Source organism: Cryptotermes secundus, unplaced genomic scaffold, assembly GCF_002891405.2.
Source record: "Cryptotermes secundus unplaced genomic scaffold, Csec_1.0 scaffold390, whole genome shotgun sequence".
In the NCBI taxonomy this organism is placed as follows: domain Eukaryota; kingdom Metazoa; phylum Arthropoda; class Insecta; order Blattodea; family Kalotermitidae; genus Cryptotermes; species Cryptotermes secundus.
In genome coordinates this window covers 458,148-480,399 of record NW_019744414.1, presented here as the reverse complement: position 1 = coordinate 480,399, position 22,252 = coordinate 458,148, and the positions used below count along the sequence as shown (strand labels likewise).

At 39.4% G+C, this 22,252-nt stretch overlaps 2 protein-coding genes across 6 annotated transcripts in view; one reads left to right on the top strand and one right to left on the bottom strand.

The window, feature by feature from the left end:
* Positions 1–9,778, top strand: part of LOC111874738 (alpha-1,3-mannosyl-glycoprotein 2-beta-N-acetylglucosaminyltransferase) — a 28,802-nt gene extending 19,024 nt beyond the window's left edge. For 3 of the 5 annotated variants that reach the window (XM_023870481.2, XM_023870479.2, XM_023870480.2), the window contains exons 8-11: positions 1,225–1,329; positions 2,062–2,152; positions 3,915–4,085; positions 4,509–5,519. In XM_023870481.2, coding sequence (XP_023726249.1) covers positions 1,225–1,329; positions 2,062–2,152; positions 3,915–4,085; positions 4,509–4,622 — 481 coding nt within the window. In that variant the 3' untranslated portion in view covers positions 4,623–5,519. Of the gene's footprint in view, positions 1–1,224; positions 1,330–2,061; positions 2,153–3,817; positions 3,893–3,914; positions 4,086–4,508; positions 5,520–8,264 lie in introns of those variants that run through there. The other 2 variants (XR_002844609.2, XM_023870482.2) reach the window with 2 other exon arrangements.
* An 11,507-nt stretch (positions 9,779–21,285) lies between these two features.
* LOC111874733 (proteasome subunit beta type-4) overlaps positions 21,286–22,252 on the bottom strand; it is a 4,776-nt gene continuing 3,809 nt past the window's right edge. The window contains exons 5-6 of the mRNA XM_023870471.2: positions 21,775–21,863; positions 21,286–21,394 (exon numbers count right to left, since the gene is read on the bottom strand). Of these exons, the coding sequence (XP_023726239.1) occupies positions 21,382–21,394; positions 21,775–21,863 (102 nt within the window). The 3' untranslated portion in view covers positions 21,286–21,381. The remainder of the gene's footprint in view (positions 21,395–21,774; positions 21,864–22,252) is intronic.

Here is a 22,252-nt window from a genome sequence, read left to right as displayed (position 1 = left end):
GCTACGGCTGACTTGTCCGGATGTTCTAATCGTATATGCCGTTGATGTTCTTTCAACCTCGTGTCCACAGAACGGCCCGTCTGCCCGATGTAGACCTTGCCGCACTCACATGGAATTCTGTAAATTCCCGGTGTCCTCAGTCCCAGGTGATCTTTGACAGGCCGGAGAAAATTAGATATTTTCTTTGGGGGCAGGCCAACTGATTTGATGTTATGTCGGGACAGTACTCTGCTGATCCTGTTGAATATAGTCCCGACAAAAGGCAAGAAGGCGACAGTTCCTCTGCGGTCATCAGGTTGAATGCTGTTGGGTTGGCGGTTGAGGGCCCTCTGGATCTGCCGGTCGTTATAGCCATTGCGCTTGAAGATGTTCTTAAGGAACTCCAACTCTGCACGCAGACTCTCTTGATCGCACAGAGCTCTGGCCCTATGTACCAGTGTGGACAGAGCTGTCTGTCTGCTCTGAAGATGGAGGCGCTACGTTCCTCCGAAACGTCGGCCAAAACGAAGATTACACGGTGCCTAAACCCAGAAGACAACTTTCTTCAAATTCAATTCAGTTCAATTACATGAATAGTTTTTAACCACATTTTATTGTATAACTTTCTTTTTATAATAATGTTTTAATTTTATTGGTATTTTTATACCTTGTATTATTATAGTGTAACATAGTTGTCAAGTATCCAGCTCCACTGTCCCATCACATTGAAATGCAGTTCAATAGTGTGTGGATGTAGTAACAATGTATTTGCCTGATGATGGCTTCAAAAGCCAAAACATGTAGCTATAGTGATATTGACCTTAGACCATTTCATTGTTGTGTTACGATGGATCCCAATAAGGAGTTTTATATGATAAACACAACAGGATGCAACCAATGAAAATTTGGGTATCATAATTTGAATATCTTTGGTAGCTAAATATTATAAACGACCTCTGAAGTGAGTTGCACTGCGTATATGTTTTTCTATAAGTAATCAGCATCATCAGCACATACTTGTAACTCATGTTCCGGGCAGTCCCATGTAGTTTGAGGTAATAAGGTAGGATTAAAATTGATGATGCACGAGAAGATACTTGTCAAGTGGATTTGACAGAAATGGGATGTGGTATGAAATGTGCTTTGTTGAATGCTTGGGTTTTAATATCAGAGTGCTAGTTGTAGACTTCTTGGTTCTTTCAGTAGTAAAAGCTGTAATTTAATGGTATGAGTTGTGTTGTGCAGCTACTGGGATGACTGGGTGAGGCAGCCTGAACAGAGACGAAACCGGGCCTGTATTCGTCCTGAGATATCCAGGACAAGAACATTTGGCAAGATAGGGGTCAGCAAGTAAGTTTTGTGTTAGTTTGTAGAGGCTTAAACGTGGGAAGTCATTCATGTAGTTTCCACTTGATTTCTCTGATTTCTTTGGTGTTTGGTTGATGTAGAAAAATATACATGTGTAGCAGTTCTTGCCCTCTATCGTATCAGCAGTTATGTTATTCAATTTCTGTTAACAGGATAGATACTGTGAAATTTTTGTAACATGAATGTTGAATTTATGAATACTTATTTTTGTGAAATATTTTAATTCGTTATTCTCCTGTCAGTGTAGAATTCAATTTTTGAGTTATAAAATTAAAATGAACAGAAACCGAACTTCTTTGTGATCGGTTTAACAGAACAGAAATTGTATGTTCACTGAAATTCCAGTAGTGAACACGATTATGTGCAGGCACTTAACAGGTAGTATTTTTTCCACAGCAGAATTATATTCTGAAGGTAAGTAGCATATTGTTACATGCTGGATATCACAATATTTTTCAGATACTTGTTTTCATGTCACTCAATCTTCCATAGTCATGGACGTTTTCTCTTGGGCTGTCAGGTTCTTACCATCACCTCCAAGTACAGATTGGTATGTCTGCCTCTCACTACCAATTGCATGTGTACCTGTATATTTGTAGGTAAATTTTTTTTGAGGGGGGGAGAGAAAAGTAAAGGAGCAGGTGAAAGGGTGATGACTTTGACCAGCCCAAAAGAATTATTTCTGATCCTTATGATTGCCTTTTTTTGTTGCAGTGGCCACTTCTATGAGAAGCATCTGAAGTACATAAAACTTAATGAAAAGTTTGTGCCTTTTACTCAGAAGAACTTAACATACCTTTTGAAGGTAAGCAAGTTTAACACTTGCCACAAGCCTCATAGCTAACACAGCTTGCTATGCTTAAAGTAAGGTTGTATTAACAATTCACGATTAAACTTTCACTGTATAAACATTGAAGCACCCCTTCCTTTGACTAAATAGATATTCATTTAATTTAGAAATAGTCCTGTTACTTCCCATCATGATTTGTACTCAGTTTTGATCAGCACTGGACACTTGGACAAGCACTGTGTGTGTTACCTCAAGCTGTTTGGGTTTTATTGCAATTTTATTTCAGATTATTATGAAATCTAATATTGAAATGTCTTAAAGGGGGTGCATGGTAGCGTAGTTGGTAGAGGCACTATGTGACAAGCGAGAAGGTCACAGGTTATATTTCAGAAGAGGTTTTCAGAAGAGGTCATTGGATTTTTCAGTTGACCTAACCCTTCCAGCTGCACTATGGCCCTGGGGTTGACTCAGCCTGTATCATAAATGAGTACCAGGAATCTTTCTGTGAGCCAACTGTCCAGAAATTTGGGAGCCTTGACATCTGACAACCCTATGGGCCTTCACTGCCTGTTGCAGGGATAGCTTCACCTTTGCCTTCACCTTAATTAGAGTATTTTTGTGCCATTTAGCATGTTTTCTAAAACTAGATTCTCTCTCTCTCTCTATATATATATATATATATATATATACTGTAGTAATGTGTTTGCTACTGAAGATGCTGTTCGGATTGTTAATTGGTTTTATTAACAACCTACAAGTCGTAACTACAATTAATTGTAACACTGATGCAGGTTTACACCATTTAAAAACCATACACACCAATCTATTTACTCTATGTTCTGTAGTCTTCACATATTTACAGTATAACATGGGAGCTATACAGGTGTCACTGAATTACACACTCCCAATAACCAATGCCTTCTCAGTTATCACAACTATTGCTGATTATCACACATAAATTCTTCTAATCACGCATTCAGTTCTTCCTCCCGCGGCTGCTTCTACTGACTGACTTACTTCTGTTCTGCTGAATACTCACTCCTTAGTTATTCCAGTTTCTCTTATAAACCCTCAGTCGGACAGGTGGAAAATGCAGCTTGCCTCACTGTTGCGCGCCCGTCATGTTTACAGCAGCGTTGTTTGGCAATGCTGCTAAGGGTTGTTTACTGCTGCGTAGCAACCAGCACGGTTCGGCTCAGCTCAGCTTGGCACAGAGGAACGTCACTTCCTTACTGTTGCGTAACCTTGTTTCCACTGTTGCATAACTTGGTAACTGACTGTTTATCAAGAGTCTGTCTTTATGGTAACTCGTTCCACATCCCGTTGCCCAAGAGTGGTTTGACTTGTCACAGTATATATATATATATGTAGACACACACACAATATTGCTATCATGCACTAAGAAAATACTCTGCTGAGGTTGTGTATTTTAGATTATTATTGTGATCATCAATATTAGACTGCAGTGCACATTAATAATCAGGGTGATGCGGACTGAGCTGTGTGTTTCATCAATTTGCATATGCCGTGTTAAATTCTGATTAAAGTAATTATGACAGTACAGTTTTCTGTTTAGAGAGTGAAGTCATATTGACAGAGGAGGGAAAGCATTTTGAAATATGTGTGTAGTGTTTATGTGAACATGAAGCATATGAATAGCAGCACGCTGATTGTTTGCAGGATGATTTTGACAGGTTTGTAATGTGAATGGTTGGATGCAGAATAATTTTGACATCTGGGTGGTAAAAGAAGAGTATAATGTGAATTATTTATGCAGGATAATTATGACGTCCAGTTTGTGAAGCAAGTATATGAAAGCCTGGTGGTGACATACCAGGAGCTAAAGAGTGACTCTATTGTATCAGAAGGTTCTGTGCGTATCCCTTACCACACAAATGACATCTACAAGAGGACAGCCAAGTTGCTAGGTCTTATGGATGACTTCCGGGTGAGTGCTGGCCTTGGTGTTGAGTCTAGAATTATGATATTTAATTGAAAACCATGCTTTCAGTCAAGATGTGATTTTATACCTAAGAAACATTTGCTTGTTAAATTCCCTCCCGTGTCTCATCATATGTCTTTTTCTATAGTTAAAAAGTAAAGCATTCAAACACAGAGTAACGATTGTCAAAAACGGAAACAGTGAAAGTATCATGTAACAGATTTCTCATAGTTTGCTGTGATCAACCCTGTAGCAGAAAGCATTCCTGACATTCAGTCACAATACATTGAAATGATTCACAAGTAGAGGTACAGCTAGGATTGCCCTGACTCGTTGCTAATTTTCTTTTAGTTCAGAAAAAATTAGTTTTCTTTCTTGTCACTACATTTCTTTCGCGTCCCTATACTGTGCACTTTGCTTGGGTTGCAGAGTGGAGTCCCTCGCACAGGTTACCGAGGTGTTGTGAGCTTCCTATATAAGGGACGCCGTGTTTACTTGGCACCAAATGCAAATTGGAAAGGCTATGATCCAGGATGGAGCTAGCACCAGTTACCACAGAACAGCCTTCATTAGTTGTGTACATATGTGATTGTTGTGGCAGATGTGCCATGCTGACATACAGGACGTGCCTGTTCCTTCCCCACAGAGCACTAATGTGTAGTAAAAGGCATCAGGAATGTGGTTGATTGGTATGTCTTATTTATTAAGTACCATTCCCTCCATTAGTTTGAGTAACTGTGCTGATTGTTGTGCCGACACCTGTCTGCTTCTGTGTACAACCAGGTCCATGGTCTGGCGGAAGAACAGCTGCACCCCATAGGATGCTTTTGGCTCTTCTGTTTTAGAAAATAATATTACAGCCAACCCCTGATTATGTGACTTTGTTTGTGATTAATTCCATGACATAAGTAGTATTTATGTGCTGTTGAAAGTACATCCTTGTGACTTACTCTCTGTTGGGTACCGATTTCTACAAATATGTACCATCAAGGTGAGTGATTTTCTCTGCTAAAAGATTCATGAAGCTCCAATTAATGGTTATGAAAATTTTTACTTTAAAGTGATAATGGAAATAAGGACTCAAAACGAAGTAAGAAAAAGTAGTGGAAACAGATTTTATGATATCAGTATATAGAACGCATGAACAGAGCTGATTGAAGTTGTTTTAGTCATATTTAATATTACTGGACCAGGGCACCTTTGGTCTCTAGAAACACAGATTGATGTTACTGTTATTGTTATTCAAAATTTGAATTCTGAATTGGATGTCTAAAAAAGACAAAAATAACAATATTCGGTAGGTTTACAAAAACATTTGCATGGGTGCATTTGAAAACAAGTGATGTTCAGTCACCAGTACTTGTATTGAGACATTCTTTTTGTTGGTCTTGTTACATACAGTTAGTGCCTCGTAACTTTAGCCGCGCGGAAAGGTAAACGCTGTTGTGGAGCACGCAAAGCTGTACGCTTGCTGTGGTGACTTTCAGAGCTACTCTCTGAGCGGAAAACATTAGCTATTACTTCCCTGGCCTCACTCTGAATTGTTCTGTGCAATTGTCGGTGTGCCATGATAGTGACACGAACGCCACATAATACAATCACTATGACTGCTACCAAGAAACAAGCAACACAATGTACTATACACCTGACCACACTCCAAGACACTACATTCCAAACTGGTAGTACCCATGCTGACGTAAGCTGATAAGACTGCTCCTCCAGCCCTGCGAGAGATGGTATGACCCCTCTACCACGGCTAGATTTCCGACGAACTAACAGTAGCTTGTGAATCAATACCACCAGTTTATGTTGAATACAAAACCAATTTATCAGTATTGTTACTGAAGAAGAGTTGTGTATGAGTATATTGTCACACTTTGGTGACTGTGGATAGGGTTTGGGTCAGTAATTGGATCTGTTGAACTTTTACAACTTGTAATTACAAGTAAGGATTATTCTGTCACTGTTCTACACACTTCAAAAACCACAGTAGGATGCACTAGGTCTACCTGGTCTGTTACAGTCTTCACTAGCCATTGCTTGGTAGCAGATTCCAATGGCAGGCATTCCCCTTCATTTGGGTACCCAAACTATCCCTGACATCAGCTATTAGCTTCTCGCATCAACAGCTGACAACAGTTAAACCCCAGTGGTTGTCTGACTTACTGCTTTTCAAAAGCCAAAAGAGTTACTTTACAACTGGCAGTTTACTGCCAATCACTTGTCTTGGTGTCACACCCCTTCAGGATCACGACCAGAAATTTTTTTCAACTGAACCCTCTGATGAGTGGATGGAGTTGTCTCTTATGAACATGTTTGCCCTTTTGTCAAATATATGTATCACTTATAGCATGTTATTGAAAATTCTTTCTTTTGCACTGTATAGAAGTCCTCTGTCAGTACAGGCTTTACAAAGCAGATCGCGCCTATCATACGTATCTTATTCTACAGTAGCAGCTTAGTCACTTGAATGGTCTTAAGCTTGACCCGTGCCAAGTTTATATAGCTCTGGCATGGACTGCACAGAGAGCACCATTCCTCTGTTGCAGTGCAATTGTTGCATAGTGATGGCATGATATATTCCATTGTTGCATGCGCAGCCATCAACACAGACTGTGCAGAAATCACCATTGCTCTCTTGTTTACAGACCACTGCCTAGTAATGGCTGGTTGTTGTGACTCCACAATTCTTGCTTTGAGCAAATATGCCACAATATTTTAATTTGATATCACACTATTTCTAAATGTTTTATGAAAAATTGTATTGTTTCCTTTTGAAGATGAAAGAAAAGACATACTGCAGGAGTCCACCAGTACTGGTGTGTATGAAATGATAGTTCTCACTCAGAATGTCCATTGTTTCCTTGTGCACAGAGGAACATCCTGGCAGGTGTTGCACAATGTATGATAAGGTTGTTAAGGTGATGTAAACCTATTGTGTCACCATGGAGCCACATCCTGATGATTCACACCTTTCTGTGGGGAAGGGAACGGTAATACAGAGGATGAACTGAATGTCTGGTGCTTCTCTAACCAGTATGTGATGAATTAGTGCATCAGCATGTCTTGCCTGCCACTAGAGGGACATACTTGTGCGCTTCTAAACTGAAGCTTAATTTAGAAGTGTACCAACACATTGTGATAGTGAAGCACACACACGTGTAGCAGATGTCACATTCTTCCAGAATGTTCTCTTCTTCCAGTTGGCTTATCCCATGGCTCCATGTACAGTCAATTCCCACATTATAGTCACATTTTGCTGCCACAGTCAAATGTACTCAAGCCATTGTTCAATATGAAAATGTTTATGTGCTGTGTAATACCTTTGGCTCTTTTTTTGCTACATATCTTGACCTCCGACTCAAAGTTTTATTAAAAGATATGTAGTTTGGAAGCAGATTTATGGGCTTTAAGTTCCTCTTTGTAAGTGGAATGTGAGATGATACTGCAGACCTGGTAGTTAAGATGGATCCAGTTGAATTCAGGACCATGACTAGGCTGTGGTATGGTCAGACCAGTACAACTGATCATGTTAACTTTTCAGAACCAACATCTAACCATGAAAAAATGATGCATCATGTGCAAGATAAGCAACTGTGATGTAGGAAGGTGAGTGACATTATTAGTGGGAAATGACTGTAGGCATCTTGTTTGTTGCATTTTATCAGTGCACGATTTTGATTGCAGTCATTAGTCCAGTTACACAGAACAATAAATTTCAATTTTTTTTTTGGTAGATTATGTGAAATAAGCTGTTTTTGCTTAAAGCAGATATGCTGATCATAAAAATGACAGTCAGGAACATGTACTTGTTTTCTTTATGCAAGACATTGGAATGTTTATATATCACTTATTATACAGTTTCAAATAATGATTTACTTAAATCGGAATATAAACTTTTTAAATGAAATGTCATATTATCACTTTATGGCTAACAAAAATTATAACACTAAGAAGAAAGTAGAAACATGAAAATGTATGCTATTTTGGTTCAAAATTCTATACACAGAATGGTGACATAATGAAACATTTTTGTGTCCAGATTTGGAAGTAGCATATCAGAATTAATATAAGAACTTAGTTTTCATTCATGTTACTGTACCGTTGTTGGCAAGTGTTATTAGGTGATAAGGAAAGAACTCTTAAAATAACTGAGCTCATTCTGTGTGCATGTTGTGACGTCAGCAAAAACGTGGAACTTTTTAAGAAGAGAAAGGAACATTTGAGTTGCACCCATTTCCTCTGTGAAGAATTTGTGTTCCTGACCTCGTTGGATTCTGATGCACGTGTGGTGCTCTGAATTGGGGATGATACCAGAGTGTGATGCACATTAACCATCTCACAATCATGGTCTCACAAGCTCATGTAAATAAAAGTTCAGTTAGGTTTCTGTAATTTTAAGCTGTAAATAAGTTTAATTAAATGTCAAAGCACACAACAGTTTTCATGCATTGCTCACAGAGAGTAGCACTTCATAAATGACAAGTATTTTGAGTTTCTTTCCTCTGAATATATTATAACTTGAATGTGAGTGAGGAGTCATCTTATTTGATAACTGTGGTTTGTTGGTGCATAGTTCCCGCTGTATGGGGAAAACAACAGTCTTCAAGATATTACATTCTGCTGATACCATAGGAAGTGTGTGCTGATTCTAATAGAATGTCTGCTTATAACACTGTTGACTATTTATTGAATGAATAAGAGATCACTATTTCAGTAATATAAAAGATACTTTTATGGGACATACTGCATATATATTCTGACAGCAGAGTTTCCATGCACTTGCATCTGAACAGTATGAACACTGTATGTAACAGGTCATCCAGGTTAAATGGTAACTGAACATACATATGTTATGAGGAGCCCGTCTATCCCATCGGCAAAGCTGTACAACTCTGTGATGTTACAGAGTTTCCAGCAATTCTGTTGTCATGGACAGGCAAGTTATTTACAGCATTTTCAGACCAACTTTAAATTCCTGCAGATGCTCTTGTTTTAATTGAAATATACAAAACTGGTCTGGGCATTATTGCATGAAGTTCAGATGGATGTTGATTTGTTTCAACACCAGTGAACTTTTGGAAAGCTGAGTGAATTAGGTCTGATGGAAATATCTGTCACTACAGGTACAATTTATAGTCTTCCTTTCTGTCTGCAGAAGCCAATAACATTGTTGCATTGTACCAACCGAGTCATATGACCTTGTATGGGATGTGAAACACTTGGATCATGGCATAATCATTTAAAAAGAAATTAACTTAATTACTTTCTCCTTGCTCAGCTTGCAGTTCACAAGTACATGGTGCACCTTAGTTCAGTGATGGCTTTAAGTGTTTTGTGCAATGACAGAACCAGTGTGCACACTGGGTACAGTCTCTTATGACAGTTAAGTCACATAAGGCAGTAATATGTCGCATATTTCTAATGGAAGTGATTTATAAAGTGAGTCTTCAGAAGAAACTGAATAATTAGATGCTATTTCCAGATTGAAAGAAAGGGTGCAGTACCATCTTGCAGTGTCTTTTTAAGTTGGGCAAACAAACGGTTTGTACTCCTGAGAACACGTCATATGTGAAAGTGCTGGTCTGATCTGCTATAAGCATTCTCCTCCTTATAAAATATTCCGGTGCGTAAGGCCGACAACCTTACCGTCGTATTTGAGCCGATTGTCTAGGTAGTGTGGGACCCTCAACGTCTGACACCCCTATGGGCCTTCATGGCCTGGTACAGGGATAGCTTTTTATTTGATAGAGCATCATACAAAATATTGTACCAAGACCTGAGTTTTCATCTATGTAAAATTAAAATTGTTTGGCACATACACAATGAAGATTAAAAAATGTTTTGGTATTCTGAATGATAATCCATGAAAAATGCAGAGTAGGTAATGCACAGTGAAAATGTTACAGTTTGGTGCAGGATAAATGCATTCATTGCTGTGGAAGCTTCTTTCTGATGATAATGGTTATGTGATAGTAGTAACATCTGAACAATGAATACACATGTTTGAGACATTTGTGCTTAATGAATGATGTCATCTCCCAGTCATTGTAAATAATATTTGGTGCACTGATATGGAACAGAGCATATATAGCTGGAGTTTCCATGAATACACTGAGTACAGCGTTTTCCCAGACGTTCCCTCATGTGCTCATATTGTTTGACCACTGATGACAACAGAACTGAATAGTTGTGAATTGTTCTGGAGGACTATTTGAAAATAAAGTTTTGGAACATATGTGGTGTGTTCAAAAAGTATCGAACCTTTGGTCGGCAGAAATACATTTAATGATTTGGAGGTACAAAACCGTAATCCCCTTCAAAGTAGTCGCCTTGGTAATGCACACACTTCTCCCAGCGCTTCCGCCATTGTTGGAAACACTTCTGGAACATGTCTTTTGGAATGGTGATCAGCCGGGCCGTCGCATTCCGCAGGATGTCTTCTCTTGACTCAAATCGGGTTCCTTTCAGCGGCATATTCAGCTTGGGAAACAGCCAAAAGTCACATGGAGCCATGTCGGGGGTGTAGGGAGCCTGACAAACCACAGGGATGTTGTGTTTGGTGACGAAAGTCTGAATCAGATGTGCAGAATGAGCGGGTGCGTTATGATGGAGCTGCCAAGTTTTGCTGCCCACAGATCCGGTCGTTTGCACTGCACAGCATCACGAAGGCGACGTAGGAGCTCCTGGTAGTATTCCTTTGTGATGGTTTGGCCTTGTAGCTCGTACTCATGATGCACAACCCCACTGGAGTCGAAGAAAACGGCCAACATGACCTTGACATTGCTGTGGACCTGCCGTGCTTTTTTTTGGCCTCGGAGATGTCGGATGTTTGCACTGTGACGACTGCATCTCAGTTTCCAGGTCGTACCCATAAACCCACGACTCATCGCCTGTAATCACGATTTTCAGAAAGTTGCGGTTACTGTTTGCATTGTCCAGCATGTCCTGTGCGATTTTCAGACGGCGTTGCTTCTGCTCCATTGCTAGCAGTTTCGGTACAAATTTCGCGGACACTCTCCTCATGCCCAAATCGTCGGTCAAAATTGAATGTACCGATCCAGTGCTTACCCTTATCTCGTTCGCAAGTTCTCAGACTGTGATAGGACGATCCTCCATGACCAAAGTCCGCACTTGCTCAATGACATTCTCATTTCGGCTTGTTGAGGGTCTGCCTGAACGTGGTTTGCTGTCCACTGATGTGCGGCCATCTTTGAAGCAGTTGTACCACTCCTTTATCCATGAGTTGCTCATGCCATCGTCCCCGAAAGCCTGTTGAATCTTGTGAATGGTTTCCACTTTGGTATCGCCAAGCTTTTGGCAAAATTTGATGCAATATCGCTGCTCACGTTCTTCAATCATATTACACCTTACTGGAATCCGAAGAGCGCTCGCTACATGTCCTCACTCATAGGCCGACTGCCAGAAACTGATGCTTTCTGCGGGCGGGAAAAAATTCATGACTGCGCATGAATATCCCCTCCACATCTCCACCGAAGGGAGCCTCCTGCGCTTCATTGGTTTACGCGGGAAAAAGAAGGTTCGATACTTTTTGAACACACCATGTATATACAGTATTCAACAGTTGAAAACTCACATTTGGAGCAAAATATCAGAAGTATAACCAGGCGTATGTGATGGAAACAAACGTGAACGCAAAACTCTTCATAATGGAGGAAGCTGTTTATATGAAATAATCTTTCAAAAGTTATGTTACAGTAAACTTCATACTATATACTGTTCCAGTAATATTACAATAATTTATATTGCTTGTGTTTGCAAAGTATTTGATGATGGAAAGTTGATAAGTGAACTAGGCTGCACCCTGTACAAGTATTTCAGTCACAGGAGAGGGGTGATGAGTTTTAATATAAAGTTATGATTCAGAAAGATCCAAAGTTGAAACAAAATACAATAAACCTGGATTTGTGGTGGAGAAAGTGGCACTGGGCAGGTTTTCTCAGAGTACTTAGGTTTCCCGTGCCAATCTTCATTCCACAAATTGCTCCACAATCACACCACTAGCAATAAAAAAAATATACAAAGAGCATAAAAAAATGCTGCATTTTTAGCCGCATTCAAGATGAAATCCAAGACATGATCCCTCTGACAAACTTCAAGATGGACAGTTCAATTAAAATTTCAACAGTGGTTCAAATTTGATAGTCAAACTGAATATCACTTTGAAGTGTCTGTGTTTTATTTAGTTATACAGATTTTAAGTAAATTGTTTCATACTATTTTTACTCCCTTCAGTCTTATTATGTAAGTACAATATTTTTGTATAGACATTTTATATTTTCATGGGTAGTTTCAGACTGAAAACTTTTTTATCCTTTTGTCTCTATTTTATAGACATATGTTAACTTCACCTATGCTTTGCAGGATGAGATTTTTATAACATTTCAGTTTTGAGTTCTTTTATGTTATAATTTTGGGTGCATTGTCCAATGAGTAGCATCACGTGTGCTTTGCAGGATGAGATTTTGGTGGAATTTAATTTTTGAGTCCTATGTTACATTTATTTTAATGTTGAATACATTGGCATTGAATACCTTGTCTGTATGAAGTTCCAGGTGCACTGTTAATTATGCTTATATTGACTGTTTTGATACATCGCATGGTCAGACCTGATTTGTATTGTAATCTATGTTCATTGCATTTGATGGGAGGGAATTGTGCTGCCTTCTGTCTTGTAAGCCATGCATCATGACTTAAATGGCAGTTGTGTTGAGGGTGGCAATGCATGTTCATTCTTGATCTCTTATCTATAAGTAAACATGTCTAAGCACAGTTGACCAACACTTCTTTGTGAACCTGTGTAACTTTCTGTCCATATCAAACACTGGTGGATATCTAATGCAACAGAGGCATTTCAAAGCTGTAATTATTCTGGGTGTTTAGATTTTAAACAAGATTACTATGTTAGAAGGGCAGATACATTTTATCATTACTGCATTCTGTAAAGGAAATAGTTAATATGTCATGCAAAAACATAAGTAACCTACCTTAAAGATCATGGTAGTTGGAATATAGGGGAAACATGGAGAAAACAAAATAAACCTTCATGTCTTAATTGGATTGCAGGTTCATTCATCTGTAATCTGTCAGATGACAGGTCCACAGTCTCTTCCAAAACAGTTCCTCCACTTGATGTGATCTAGAGCTTTCTCCTTCAAATGAAAATAACCTCTTCTGTCCTCAAGGTCATCCAGCATCTTACGTCTTCTTTCTCGTTTTCTGGTCACTTCTATCCGCCCCTCTATCTTTCCTACAATAACTTCTTTAAGGAGGCAGTTACTGCATAAGATATGACCAACCCAGTTAGCCTTCTGTTTTCTTATTTCATGTAGGATATTCCTCAGCTCACTGACTCTAATTAACACTTCTTCATTTCTCACATAATCGGTCCAACTGATCTTCTCCATTCTTCTCCAACACCACATTTCGAAGCTTTCCAGTTTCTGATCTACTGCCCTAAGTGTCCAAGTTTCAGCCCCATACAAAGCGATGCTCCAAACATAGCATTTCACTAGTTTCTCAAATATAAGCCCAATTTGCTGGTAAAAAGATTCTTCTTCTTGCTAAATGCAGCTTTTGCCATGGCAATCCTAGATTTAATTTCATATGTACACCTTCCATCATCTGTTAACAAGCTACCCAAATATTTAAAACATTTCACATTCTCCAGTTGTTTTTGGTCTATCTTTATTGTGACTGGGGTTGGTTGTCTCGAAATTTTCATTACTTTTGTTTTCTCCACATTCATTTCCATGCCATAGCACCTTCCAATTTTGATTAGTCTATCAATCATACCCTGTAGCACAGTTTCTTCCTTAGCCATTAACACCAGGTCATCTGCATATTTCACAGTTTGAATAATTTTCCCTCCTAATTTGAAGTCTCCGAGCCCATCCAGAGCTTCCTTGGTAAGGCATTCGCTGTACAAGTTGAACAGAATTGGTGATAAACAGCATCCTTGTCGAACTCCTCTTCCAATCTGCACACTTCTTGTCTCCCCTCTGTCCAGTCGTACTCTAACTTTCTGACCCATGTACAATTTGCTAATCAATCTTCTTTCATGCCAATCGATACCTGTTTCTTTCAGGATCTGCATTAATTTGGTCCAGTTTACCCGGTCAAATGCCTTCTGCCAGTCTATGAAGCAAACACACAGTTCTTCATCTATCTCCAAAGTTCGTTCTGCTATAATTCTCATCATCCCAATTGCGTCCCTGGTTCCATTTCCTCTTTTAAATCTAAACTGATCTTCTCCAAGTATATCCTCTATTTTCCTTTCATTTCTTCTTTTAAGTACCTTTGCTGTATGTGCAATAAGGCTTATGCGATGGTCGCTGCATTTTGTAGCTTTTGTCTTTTTCTTTAAGGCAATCATTGTCACTTCTGTAAAGTCCTTGGGCCACTCTCCAGTTTCATATATGGTGTTCATTAGTTTTGTCAGTGTTTTCAAACCACCTTCTCCCAGTAACTTGAGCACATCTCCAGGTACATCATCATCTCCTGTAGCCTTTCCCTTCCTCATTTCCTTGATAGCTTTTTCCACCTCACTTTGTAAAATATATGGTCCTTTCTCGTCTGTATCTACTTCTTCTTCCGGTTCAACTTCTAAGGTTTCTGGCCGATTAGGTCGATCATATAGTTCTGAAATATAATTTTCCCAAATTTTCAGCACTTGCCTCTGATCTACTATTCTATTCCCCTGGGAGTCTTCGATGCCAACATTTTGAATCCCATGATTCTCTTTCCATCCTAGTTCTTTTGTCTTCATGTACATCAAATCATAACGGCCTGTTCTTTGAAATTCCATAATCTCATTACATATCTTCTCAAGATATTCCTTTTTGGCCCTGTCCGTGGCTCTTTTCAATTCATTCCTCAGTCTCCTGTATTTCCTCCTGCCTTCTTCATTGTTTACATTCTTCCATTTCCTTCGCTCCTCCATTTTCCTCATCATCTCCTGTGTAACCCATGGTTTTCTTGCTTTCTTCTCAACTTTACCAACCAATTCACTAATAGTGTCTGATATATGACAACTATGAAATCCTTTAATAATGTTCAGAGTTTGAATATTTTGGAATAACAGTAACAAGTAAACCTTAACAGAAGGTTAAATTCAGAGACCATGTGCTATCGTTCAATTCAGAAACTTTGTCTTTCCCACCTCCTGTCTTCTTATCTACAAATGTAAGAATCAAAATATACAGTAAATAATTGTAATTTTACTTGTTACCTGTGGGTAAGCGGGGCACGCGGTAGTGTAATGGTTGAGGCACTATGCTACAAGCCGAAGGTCGCGAGTTCAAGTCCCGATGAGGTCATTGGATTTTTTCAATTGACCTATTCCTTCCAGCTGGACTATGGCCCTAGGGTTGACCCAGCCTCTAACAGAAATGAGTACCAGGAATTAATTAAATATTTTCCTGGGGAGTAGAGCGCGGCCGGCGCGTAAGGCTGACAACCTTACCGCCATCTTTGAGCCGATTGTCTAGATAATATGGGACCCTCAATGTCTCACAGCCCTACGGGCCTTCACTGCCTGTTACAGGGATAGCTTTACTTNCCCCCCCCCCCCCCCCCTTTGGGTAAGCATGGTCTCTCACTGTAAAGGAAGAATGTAGATTGAGGTTGTCTGAAAAATGTTCTGGATAATATTTACACCTAAAGGAAAGGAAGTAACAGGAGGTTGAATTATTAGTAGGATTATGAAATGAAGGAGAATGAGATGAGTGAGGCATGAAGTGTGAGAATTGTATTTTGGAGTGTCAAGAAACTCTTTGGCTGAGTTGTAGTTCATGGGGGTCAAATTTTAAATGGTTTAGGACAGTCTGAAAATGAGTATGAGACAACATAAACAGTGTAACACAACAGTGGTTATAATATTTTATACAAATTTATGACTCTGATTTTATATCCTTGTTTTTACATATATGAATTGTATATGAATGAACTTCCATCTTCATGTACACACCCCTGAGGATAGTCTTGTGGGACTAAAGCGTGTCTTGGGTATTAACAACAGAAGAAATATTGTAATATGAGGGCTATTCACAAAGTAACTTCTAGTGAGCTGTTCAAGCAAAGACAGAAAAAAAAATTATCATATACAAAAAATACGTACATGCTTAAGCTACTTCTCAACATAATCACCACTGGAATTGAGGCACTTGTCATATCGGGGAACAAATCTGTGTATTCATGTGTCAAAGAAGTCTGCTGGCTGTGAGCTCAGCCACATTTTGACACCTTCCATCAACTCCTCATTACTGTTGAAGCACTGTGATCTCAACCAGTTCTTCAAGTAGATAAGCAGGTGGTAGTCGCTTGGAATGAGATTAGGGCTGTAAGGAGGGTGGTCAAACAACTCCCAGTTGAAATGCTCTAGCAGAGCTAGAGTGTGAGCAGCTGTATGCGGACGCACATTGTCGTGGAGGAGCACTACACCAGATGTCAGCATTCCAAATCTTTTGTTCTGAATGGCCCTACACAGTCTTTTTAGTGTTTCACAATACACTTGTGATATTGTGGTCCCTTGTTGCATGAATTCCACCATCAGTACTCCTTTCGTGTCCCAGAAAACGGATGATACCAGCTTTCTGGCAGGCAGACGTTTGCTTAAACTTTTTCAGCCTGTTTTTTGAATGTGTCTGCATCCATTGCTTTGAGTGCTTGTTGGTTCCAGCATTCACTAATGAAACCCAGGTTTCATCATATTACTTGTACGATGTGATTGAGGAATTCATCACCATCTTTGTGGTGTCGCTCCTAAAAAGTCAAAGCCAAAGCCATTCTCTTCATTTTGTGTGCACCTGTGAGCATTGTCAGAACCCATCTTGTGCAAAACTTGTGATACTCTAGTCTTAACTGTGATAATCTCATAGAAACAGCCCATGAAATTTGTGGAAATTCTCACATTTCTGAAATTGTGAAGCACTGTTTTTCAAAAATCTTTTGGTCAACACTGAATGAGATTGTCACTTACCACAGATGACTGACAACATTCCTTATCATCATGGACATTTGTTCACTCATCTTTGAACAGTCTACACCAGTGTCTTACAGTTCTTTGAGTCATTACATTTCAACCATAAACCATGCATAATTCATGATGGATTTCCACAGCATTAATGTTTTTAGCATGAAGAAAGGAGATAACATTGCGAATTTCACAGCTGGCAGGATTATCAATCATAGGACACATCATAATTCACTCTGTAGAGATAAGAACAAACACTAGGTGACAAGTTATATCATGGTTTGCAAGGCAGTGAGTCCCGTGATGCTACCTTGCATGTGCAAGCTCTTGCCTGCTCCTAAGTTACCTAAAATAAACTGAGGTTACTTTCCAATAACCCTCATACTTAGACGGTAATTTACATCTTACTCTAATATAAATAGTATACTGGAAAAATGAAATATATAAAAAAAATTACTCTACTTGAACTTTAAGCTGGTTTTGGAATAAAGTAATACTAAATGGGAAATGATTTGGCCACTTAGTAGCTGCTCTATCAAGCATGAGTGGTCCTTGATAATGAGTATAATACAAGTATTGCTGTAATAGTAAGTTGTCTTCATATGGCAGAAAGGTTCAAATTAAGTGTGCTCAGAAGTGTTGACATGAGTTTGCATTTGGATGTTATTTTGAATTGTCACCAAGTGATGTAATGTTCTTATGTGGTAAAGATTTCAACGCTGTAACAAGTGTTGTCATACTAAACAGTTCATATTTTGTCACAGTGCAATGTGAAATGTCAGCGGCATTAATATTTGAAGAACTATGAATCACTCCCTGCAGGGTCAACAGTGGTCATGAAAGTCTTTGAATACAGAATGTAACAGATTATTGTTATAAGCAGAAGGTGGTGTGACACACATCTCATTCCCAACTGATTTGTCTTGCCTTCCATATGTATCTGTTCTGTGAGTGAACAGTTGTCAGTGCCTCTGTGCTCTTCTGATTTAAGTTAAGTACAAATGTAGGAACTTTCCTGCTGGTAGGGTGCATGTGCAAGCCTACATGGCTCCTGAACTATTTGTCATAGTAGGCATAATGATCCTCCACACCTTTAATCATCACATATAGGTGAATGCTTTTAATCCACTGTTGGCAGAATTCCTGATGCTAGTTACCCAGGGGTAGAATTGTTGTCATTTTTTCTTCTATTTTTGTGGTAGTTTTGTGCCTCAGTGTGTGCTGAAACAGCACATGATTAATCTATGCAAGAGGAACTTAAACTTGCTGATCTCTCTCAGGCCCTTAAGTGCAGCACTGAGACAAGTTTATGGCCTTGGCATGAACTTCATGTAGTATGTACTACTGTAGTCTCATGGCAAATGTAACATGCATCCTACTGGTCATACTTCAGTCAGTTATTTGCTAGCAGTATTCATAAGCAGAATATCTTCTTCATACAGTTATATTACTCTGATTGTTGCCATGACTCAGTTTTTGAAGTGTTGACAAAGGTCAACACTCCTGCCAACAAGTTGTTAAAATCTGTAGTTAGGCTGTATAAATATGTACTGTACATATTAAATTGTGTACTTTGGGGGGCTAAGTTAAATTGTTAATTAAATGAGTGCTATTACAAATAAATTATGGAATGACTGTTGCATGCTTTTCTGGTTCCCTCTACTGGTATTCCTGTATGCACTACCAGATTTCTTTTGTCACTACACAGTTTGTGATCATCTCTTCCTTTTGGTTAAAAAAAAAAAGCAGTTTAACTCGACTGAACACGACATCCATGCCAGGATGTGAATCCTAATGTGTTTCATACTTAAATTTGTGCCGCGTTTGATAATTATACCACCAAGCAAATTAGCATTTTGGTTCAGGCTACTTTTGTGCAGTTAACATTTATTGTTTTTGTTTCTATGTTAAAGTCATTAGTAATTAATATGTCCTGAGAACAGAAACAATGCTTATAAAGGATGGGTTTGCTAATTAGAAGTCAGTAGCTGAAATGTACTATACAAATGGTTGAGAGATGTGAACTAAAATTAATGCCTTGGAATAACTACTTTACAGAACTAAAACATGAAAAAAGTGGTTTGCATATTCAAATTCAATTTTTAATTCATCTCCATATGGGCACATATGTATATAAATTATTCTCAAGAGTTGTGTTTCTTGTCCGCTCAGATACCTGCGATTAGTGTTCTCTGGGAAAATACTAGGAAGGTGAACTTCTGAAATTAGATATTGATATAGTATTTAAATGTTTATTTTGGGTTTCATTTATTTTTTTCCAACCTTCTTCACCACATGGTCCCTTCCCACTGGATAGCACTATCTTCCTCACCCCCATCCTTATTTCTGCTATAGAAATTGGTTTGTTACCCCTTCTCATTGGATAATACCAATCTCTGTACTCCTTGCCTTACTCACCCTGAAGATAGTGTTTGTAATGTACGAGGGGGACCCAAAATTAACCAGAATTTATTTTTGTTATTTTTTATTTTTGCATTTTTATTGAACTGTATATTAGTCCCCTTCAAAGTATTGTCCATGTGCATTAATGCACTTGTCCCAACGCTTTTGCCACTGCTCAAAACAGTGCTGGAATTCTTGAGGCTGGATACTGTTCAAAGCCTTTAGCGTGTTTTCTTTGACTTCATCCACATCACGGAATCGCTTTCCTTTCAGACTTCTCTTCATCCGTGGAAACAAAAAAAAGTCCGACGGAGCCAGGTCAGGTGAGTAAGGTGGATGAGGCACAATCACCATGTTGTTGCATGTCAAAGCTGTGTGGGCTGGAGCATTGTCGTGGTGAAGCAACCAGTTCCCATTTCTCCACATTTCGGACCGTTTTCGTCGCACACTCTCTCGTAATCTTCGTAACACATCCAGGTAAAAATGTTGGTTCACTGTTTGTCCTGGCGGAACGAACTCTTTGTGGACAATGCCATTCACATCAAAAAAACAAATCAACATTGTTTTCACATTGGATCGCACTTGACGCGCTTTCTTCGGTCGTGGTGAAGTTGGAGTTTTCCACTGGCTTGATGATTGCTTTGATTCTGGATCGTACCCGTAGCACCAAGACTCATCGCCAGTCACAATTCTTTTAAGAAATTCTGGATCGTTCTGCACTTCACTCTTCAAGTCGCGGCAAACATTCACGCGGTTTTCTCTTTGGTCATCTCCGAGCAAGCGAGGAACAAATTTTGCAGACACCCGTCTCATGTGCAAACCTTCGGTTAAAATTTGCTGGACCGTGCTCCATGAGATGTTCGTTTCCTCAGAAAGTTGGTCAATGGTCTTTCGACGATCTTCATCAATTGCACGTTTGATTTTGGCAATGTTTTCGTCATTTCTTCCTGTCGAAGGACGCCTGGGGCGTGGCATGTCTTCTGTTGACATGTTGCCAGATTTGAAACGGGAAAACCACTCGTAGACCTGTGATTTCCCCAAAGCATCATCATTAAAGGCTTGCCGAAGCATCCCAACAGTCTCGGCTGCAGTTTTCCCTAACAGAAAGCACAATTTCACGCACACTCTTTGTTCCTTCTGGTCGGCCATCTCACTAATCGCCAAAGGGTTGAAACAGGAACGCACACAACAGAGCACCACAGACAAACCACTCAACTCAGACTGACGCCAGCTCACTAACAGTCGCGGGAGACCCCCAGCTAACACCACCTAGCAGCACAACTCGTAACTACAAAGCATGCGCGCGCAACAGGTCGGTTCCGGTTATTTTTGGGTCCCCCTTCGTATGCTGGATGTCTGGAACTGCCTCAGCTCACAACATGACTAAACCTCAAGCTGAAGTTACACGTAGTTTAAAATGTCTGAGAGCATGCGGAGAAGAATATTTATACCTACGCAAAAAGATCTAACATGAGAAGAAAGAAAACTGCATTGGCAGTGGCTTCATAATACTGTTGGGACAGTTAAATAAAGCAGAATGAGATGACCATACACTGGTACCTGAAATAATTTTAGATGGAGAACCTCATTAGAAATCAGTTTGGAAACTGATGCAAATGAAATGATATATAAGGTCAAAATGCACCATAAGAGATGTAGGCTGTAAAGTGAATTGAACTCAGTCAGAACAGGACATCACATGAAGTCCTACCCTACCTTAGGCCATCCCAGATAAGGGACAGCCCAACATCAAACTGGTCTTACAAAATAAAGGACAAAGTTCAGCTAAAAAATAAAAGAGACAAAGAATTAGGGGGAGATCGTAGCTTTTATTTACGGTAAATACAGTAACATTAAGAATCTGTACTTTGCATTGCACTCTGGGATCCACCACCTGGACCTTCCTTATTCGTCTTGCCTGTAAAGAGAGAAGAAACTCAGTGCAGTGTTTTGAGTGCGCAATAATATACATGCAGTACTGTAGTTGCTTGAGGCACTCTTGATACAAGCTGGAAGGTGGTGGGTTCAACTCCCAACAAGGTCATTAGATTTTTAAATTGACCCAATCCTTCCACCTGCACTATGGCCCTGGGGTCAACTTAATCTCTAATAGAAATGATTATCAGGTGGTAAAGAGAGTCCAGTGTGTAGGGCTGACAACCTCACCTCCATCTGTAAGCCAACTCTCTAGAAAATGTGGGAGCCTCAATGTCTCGCAACCCTATGGGCCTTCATGGCCTGTTCCATGGATATAGCTTATAGCTTTAATGTACAACAGAACTACAGGGTGGTACTCACTTCACAATGGTGCCCATCTCCCAGCTCTGTTCTACCGTCAGGGGACCCTCCACAGTCACACCTTCCTTTGTCAATGTCGCAAGCTGAAACTGTGGAGGAAAAAACGATGGTTACATAAAACTCATAAATTCAATAGTTTAAAAATATAGTGAAAGTAGCACATTAACCCTTTGACGTGGTCATTTAAATTCCGCGGCCGCGGCTCCTGCGGTAATATATTCAGCCGACCATTTAAATTTTGCTCGAAAATTATTTATTCATCATTGTTCTTAAATTCTATGAGATAGGAACATGAAACTTTCACTAAAATGATCTTAAATGGTGGTTTTATAACCTTACCTTATAATATGGGCGCCCTGTATCTCGGCCATGGAAGCAGGTTGTTTAGTATTTCAGCAGTGAATGGTACGCCTTGAAGGATGAAACTTTCACTAAAATGATCTTAAATGGTGGTTTTATAACCTTACCTTATAATATG